The 7,291-nt window shown below is 33.4% G+C and overlaps 1 protein-coding gene across 1 annotated transcript; it reads right to left on the bottom strand.

The window, feature by feature from the left end:
- Positions 1-1,143: 1,143 nt before the first annotated feature.
- On the bottom strand, positions 1,144-6,087 carry LOC18033523. Its single transcript, XM_006420607.2, has 6 exons — positions 5,802-6,087; positions 5,596-5,725; positions 4,842-5,468; positions 3,478-3,970; positions 2,938-3,019; positions 1,144-1,519 (listed from the first exon to the last, which is right to left on the bottom strand). Exons 1-6 carry the CDS (start codon positions 5,829-5,831, stop codon positions 1,316-1,318), a joined length of 1,566 nt encoding a protein of 521 aa, XP_006420670.1. The 5' UTR covers positions 5,832-6,087; the 3' UTR covers positions 1,144-1,315.
- Positions 6,088-7,291: the final 1,204 nt, after the last annotated feature.

Below are 7,291 nucleotides of genomic sequence, written 5' to 3'. Positions count from 1 at the left end.
TGCAATAACAACAATTAACAGTTGTTAATCATTCAAATTGCAATAACTTTAATCCTGACAATCAAAAAGAAATATCAAAAGAGACCGAATAAGCTCCGCAACTGAAACCTTCCTTTTTACTTCCAGTGACATACATACCTGAAAATGAGGGGATAGTCCATCTCTTTCAGAAGGGAGATTTTAGTTAGTATTGAGATTGGGACGCCGTCCGGAATAATATCTGCCTTGAGAAGTACAGTCTGATAAGCATTTTCAGCAACATCCTCCTCACACTTATAAAAGCTACCATATTTACCGCATCCTATCAACTCAACTTTCCGGTACTGAAACTCCACCCACAAATTAAAACAAGAATGAATAATATAAAATTGTTACTTTCATGCCACATCAAAACCAAATCCAAGTTTACACTTTTTCCATCTCCTCTGGTCAGTACACACCAGAAATGAATGTTAATGTCACTTCCCTTGTAGTATTCAACAGACGAAATGAATTATGGTTTCAGTACCGGAAAGTTGAGTTGATAGGATGCGATAATTATGGCAGCTTTTATAATTGCTATGGTTTATAAGTTAACTTAATTTGATGCCACATTTTTATAATGAAAAATTTATAATATATTTAATATTTTTGTCAAAATTATTGTTTACAAATTATATTTATAACACACTATTTATTTTTACTTCATAATTATTTTTTTTACAATAACTGTGATTTAAAAACTCAACACTTTAATAATAATCAAGGCCATAATAAACCTTTGCTAGATATATTAAACAAACCTATTTTTTATTATTATCTTCAACCTTTACTAATCTCACAAGCAAAGTGACTGAACTCCTTCCTCCAAATTTCAGATGGCCCCTCATCATTTCATTCAATACGCCTTATGGTATAAGTTATTCCCCCAGACCTTTTTTAATAAATTGTTATTGAAATAAGCCTCCAGTCAACTGATGTCTATTCTCCTATTCTCGTATTCAAAAGTGGTTCCAATAAATATCTAAAATCAACAGATTATATATATATATATATAATTCTTCTCTAGTAAGAACATCTTTATTTTAGAAAGTAAAAATACAGAACACTCTCACCACACGCGCGCATACACACAGAGATATCAAGAGCAGGAAATTGGGAATATTTGACATGGAAAATTCTTACATGTAAATTAAACATCTTAGGTTTTACATACAAGACATGCATTCAAAGCGCAGGAACTGAGATGAAGCAAATAATACACAAGAATAAATATAAGATCCGTAACAAAGCGATTTGACAGAAGGAACTAATTGGCAATCAAGCGATTAATATCTCAAAAGCACCACCCCCAACAGTTAAACGAGGAAGGGATGTGGCCAGTTCTTCGAATACACTCCGCTTGCTGCTCAGTTTTTGCAGCTTGCTGGTTTCTCTTAGCATCAGCCTCAGCTCGCTTCTCTTCTGCCTTGTGCCTTGTAGCTGCCAATTTGTTCATAAGTCTATCATGGGCTCTTCCCCTGATCCTTTCAACCTCTACCTGGAAGACACAAGATTCATATGTTAGAAGAAAATCAAATTTATTGACATAATGCAATGACAAGCAACAGAAAATGGCTAGGAAAAACAAGTGCTATGCAGGCACTCCAGAAAATGGTTAGGGAAAACGAATGCTACACAGGCACTCCGGAGCTATCAAGTATGGAACTAATCTCTAAAGATGCATTATTATCCCGGCATATAACATAAACTGAAGTACCTAAATGACGTAGTCCACATCTACTAACAGTGAGATGCTTGATATGAGGATAAAACAAAAACAGAATAAGCTAGTAACTATTAAAGTATTGGTTTTAACTTGAAGTACATTCCACAAGCAGAAGGAGAATTGTAAGTATTTAGGACTAGGTAATAAAAGTGAAGCCTCCCACAAAGACATAAAAAGCCAGCTCCAAATCCTATTATATTTTTTAGTACTCGACTTTCTTTGTCAAATGAGTTCAACATGTAGAACTCAATATAAGGGGCTATAAAGTTTTCACAACTCATGTCTCATAGCTTCCACAAGTCAACTGGTAATACATCATCAAACAAAGAAAGATTTTTCAGACGGTGAAGCTTTCTTGTACAGCCAATTGAACTTCATGGATTTGACAACTAATACTTCAATTTTACCTTCAACGAGAGCCAGAGTCTCTTATTACTCAGTTACCTGAGATAATGATAATATCCTAAGCTAGAAAGTACTCAGCGAAATAAATCATTCATTGTAGTAATCACCTACAAACATTGAAAACCATGCTTTATTCTTCTAAATTGGACCAATTGGTCTACATAAGTTTTGTTCTGTTTTGATGGCCCTAACACCTCAGAGAGAGTTCAGTGCTTTCACTAACCTGCCAATACTGTCAGAAGGCCGTGGCTCCTATAGTTAAAAAGCATATAATGCAATACAACAAATTATATACTTGTAATGTTTTTTATCTTTTGAGAAGTAACCAGAAATAGTAAAAATAATTAAGAAACCTCCCTGCATGGACTTGCAAAGTTTGAAAAAAAATATTTGAATATGAAATCTTAATCAGTGAAATGTTCATGTCAAATTGGATTCTCATGCAATATCCACAAAGCACAACCAGCGGAATCAGTTAACGCTTCTTGCATATATTATTATTTCAGATACTTATCACCATTAGAATTTGAGCATATTATCTTTGGACCCCGCATCGCAGAAAAATAAAATGTATACAATTTTTTCCCTTTTTTCTTTGTGATTTTGGATTTGTATTTTTTTTCTTTGTGAAAAATAAAATGTATAAAAATAAAATTTATACATACTTTCTCAATTTCCTAATTTTGGATTTGTATTTTCATGTGACGATAACAAAACACATACGGAGAAAGAGAGAGAGAGAACAGCATGAAGCAACGTTTCCAATAGCAAGAGACCGTACTTACCTCAATTTTTCTCATCTCAGCTTCTGCTTTTGCTTTTTGATGGTTCTCCCAAGCCTGAATTTTCATCTCCTCACGTTTGAACCTAAATAATTGCAGTTATGCCACCACACTTCAGGCCATCTATCCATATGTTTGAAATTAATGATAACAAACTACATAGCAAAAGGAGACAATATCTCCATATACGTTATTTAAATCAGACAACTAATTAGTATTCTTGAGCATATTAATTTTAATGCAAGGAAGAAATTAGATACTTTTGACTCGATGGATCTGTTCCCCATTTATGTGTATGCTCAAGAGATAACAGATGACAATATTTTATTTTTCAAGTTCCAAATGTAAGGATATCATATTGCAATTTTCTCCTTGGAAAATGTATTTACATCTTGATTATATTTATAGCTATAGTCCATACCCGTCCCAGACTTTTTGCACATGAGATGAAGAACAAGACAACTTGAGATTACACCTTAAGGATCAATACTAAGTTCATTAAACAGTAAACAAATGCCTCAGGAAATGGATTTGAGAACACACCTGGCCATATACTTGGCTTTCTCGGCCTCCTCCCACGAAGCTGCACGTGTTTCAATGACATTTTTGGTTGGTTGTTCTGCTGCTACAGTTTTGAATGATGTGGATGCATCCTTATCCTCCTCCTCTTTGCTAGCCCAGGCAGCAATGTTCATTTTACCAAGCTGGGTACCAAGAGCAATAATTTCCCTCCTAGTTTTCATTTGCAGCTCCTTTTCAGATAACTCTTGGTTCACATCCACATGATTATTATGTGGAATTGTTGGAGAAGGAGCTGGTGCAGTTCTACCAGGAGTCGATGGCCTAGACGAGGATGGGCTGCGAATTGGTGTTGTAGCTGTGATAGGAGTTCCAGTTCTAGAAGGTTCTTGACTAGCAATTGGAGTCATTTCTGTGCCCATATCTCTCATTGATACAGATCTAGCTGTTGAAGGAGGCGGTATGAAAGTAGTTGCACTCTGTATAGCTATTGAGGAATCATGCCGGCTAAGACTAACTACAAGAATTGCAGAAATATTTCATATTATAAAATCTGCTTTATTTTGAGAAATATGATGGTAAAATTTTTAACCCAGTTCTAGGTTGTTATAACTGATGACTGCTCTTAACAAAAAAAAAAAAAAAAACTGATGACTGCTGGTCTAGCAGTTTTAATATGATAACAAAGTACAAACATTTGTTTGAGTAACATAAGCTAAAGAGAGCTCTACCTAGTAAGCACCAATGTGAACTCAATTCATCTAAACAGTACAGACTGAAGAATTATGTATTTTATATACACACTGGACCTACAAGTATATTATATCTGCTGCTGTGAAAGCAAGTTCTCCAATAGGTTTCAAATCAAGGATCTGCTCCTAGACACGGAATGGAAACCGATGTTCATAAAAGATCCAAAAGATGAATGATGCTGTAACCAGTTTGGAGAGCATCAACAATCTCAGCTAGAATCTCAACCCTTCTTTCAAGATTTTTAGCCTCTCAGGTAATTAAAAGATAGACAATGTCATTAGGTTAAGAACTTGCAGAAAAATTATAAAAATAATGCCATCTAGTCATGTTGTCCTTGAATTTCATTTTTCCTTATCAAACTTTCATGTACGACATAATGCGCATCTAGTCATTTGCAATTAGATATGGGTAAAGACTCCTGGTTTTTTATTTTTTATTTTTTATTTTTTTTTAAGTTAAATTGCCAAATAACATAGAAAGATAAACACAATTCAAGTAGCATAAGTCTATAGTAATCCAAGAATATATCAAAATTTTGTAAACCAAAAAATTGGGTCAAATGCAAACATGTTATTATGAACAATGGAGAACTTCAGATACAAACAAAACTGCTGAACAAAGGTTGATTTTCTTACTAGCTGACTCTGCAACGGAATTCTCAATCATAAGCACAGGCTTGGCATACGAATCTGCAACAGGGTAAGAATCAGCCTCCCAATTAAGAAACTTGTTAGCTAGACTCATATCAATCCGCTTGGTATCAGGTTCTTCACAAACAACAAAATTTTGATCAGGGGGAACTTCATGAACGACCTTGGTGGACAACTGGCGGCCCATAATACCAACTTTACGAGCTCCACCTCCTTGAGGGTGGCTTCCGGTCCTAGCCAGCCTGTTGGAAGTAGGACTCGCTATCCACTTCTGGGCATCATCCCATTTGGAAGGCGCAGGTTTCGAAAATGGAGCAAGGGGCACTCGTTGAGCCTGAGGTGCCCGCTGCTCCGCCTTCTGATGAAACTCAAACACAGACAAAGGGGTATTGAGATTATCATGGTGGGCACCACCACCACCACCACCACCACTACTACTACTGTCATAGTCTAAAGGGAGGATGAGGTCTTGTTGAGACCTGATTCCCGAATTCATTCGCATCTGCGCAGCTAATGAGTCAGCTGTTGTTGTTGTAGATGATGATGAAGTTGAGCATTCAGGAAGAACACTCACAACATCTACATCTTTGCAACTATCGAAATTATTACCACCTGTACCCAAAAATTTTGCAAACTCTACTTACTTTCAATAACACAATGCTTTATATATCTATATATATATATATATATATATATATAGTCCCAAAAAATTCAAAAAAAAAAAAAGAGGAAAATGTACCTGATGATGATTCATGAACATGAGTAAGTTGAGATCTGGATTCAAAATCATCATCTTCTTTTCTCTTCTTTTCGACTCCCAAAAGCATACTCCTTAACTTTCCGGGGGAAAATCCGCCGCCGTGCACACCCTAAACGGCAGCGTTTTAGGTAAAAAGGACAACAGATTCAATGGATTCAAAAATGCGTGAACGAGTAAGCAAGTACCTGAGGCTTTTGGATTCTTTCGTAATCCATTTTGGTTTGATTTTGATTTTGATTTTTCGATTTTTCGATTTTTTTTTTTTTTTTGACTCTGAAGATTGTTAACTGATTGTGATTGAAAGCAAACAGTGTAAATTAAATGACATAACAATAAGAATCCGTCAAATCACATCACGCAATGTAGCTTTGCTTTGCTTTGCTTTGCTTTGCTTTGCTTGCTATGCTTTGCCACCTGCCACAGTGTTGCTTTCACTCGCACTCAAAATCACTGAGCTTTTTAATCAAGCTTCTTCAATATCAAAGTTGCTTTAATAATTAGTAATAGTACTTCGCATCTGATATTTCCTTTTGTAAGTTAATTACAAACAACTACCTCACAGTTTTAGGTTATTGCATCATGGCCCACATGGTTGTAGTAACACTTCTGTTATTTGGTGAAATGATTACAGAAACCTTATCACTCTTCCAGAAGCAGTCAAATAGAACTCTTTCTTTCTGTAAATTATTATATTCAGTCAATCATTTTACTATATATATTTATAACAATTAATTGACTACTTTAAAAGTTACCCTATATCTACAAGAAATATGACGGTATATTTTTTTACTATATATATTTATAAAAAAATATCATTTTACTACACTCTTATTAATACCGTTAGTGACCATTTAGTTAATTAATAAAATATTAATTTTACTCTTTATATAATTTTTAAAAAAAGAAAAAAAATACTAATAACAAACAAAGTATTGCAATATTATAAACTCAAAAGACAAAGCACGTAAAAATAATCCCTATAAGCCTATGAATATAATATTCGATACTTTTTTTTGTGTTTTTTTAAAAGGTAAAATTAGTAGTTTATTAGTCAATTAACTAGTCAACTAGTGATACTAACAAAAATAGAGTAAAAATGATAAGTTTTTGTAAAGATATAGTAGTAAAATAATATTTTATAATACTTCTTATAGATATTTAATATATTGTAATTCTTGAGGTAATCAAACAATAATATCTCTTTTTGAAAATAATGAGTCATAATTTCATCAAACTATGAAAAAATATTTATTCTCCAAAAGAATAATAATAAAATTCCAACCCTTCATAATTTTTTTTTTATCCAAACAATTATGACATAATATTGTTAGCTAAATAAACATCACATTACCTAATCGTATTTTATTCATATTATTTTTATGCTTTCGTATAATGAATAGGGTTGTTGTAACAACATTGGTTATCGGAAATTGTATTGTTGCTTACAAATAATTATCAATTTTTTTAGGTGAATCTCGGAGGTACCAAGATTATCAAATTTTTATTAAATTAAATTAAATTAATTTTTTTTATAAAGATAGATACTTTTTTATTATGAATAATAATTTGATAGGAAGAAGTAAAAAATATTCAGATCTAGAAAAGTAGGACAATTGTTTCTTGTTGAAGGAATCTCGTGGATTATATTTATTTATTTGGTATTAAAATGCAAAAT

Source organism: Citrus clementina, unplaced genomic scaffold, assembly GCF_000493195.1.
Source record: "Citrus clementina cultivar Clemenules unplaced genomic scaffold, Citrus_clementina_v1.0 scaffold_9, whole genome shotgun sequence".
Taxonomy (NCBI): Eukaryota; Viridiplantae; Streptophyta; class Magnoliopsida; order Sapindales; family Rutaceae; genus Citrus; species Citrus x clementina.
The sequence above is the reverse complement of the archived record's forward strand: the minus strand, read 5'-3'. Positions and strand labels throughout refer to the sequence as shown.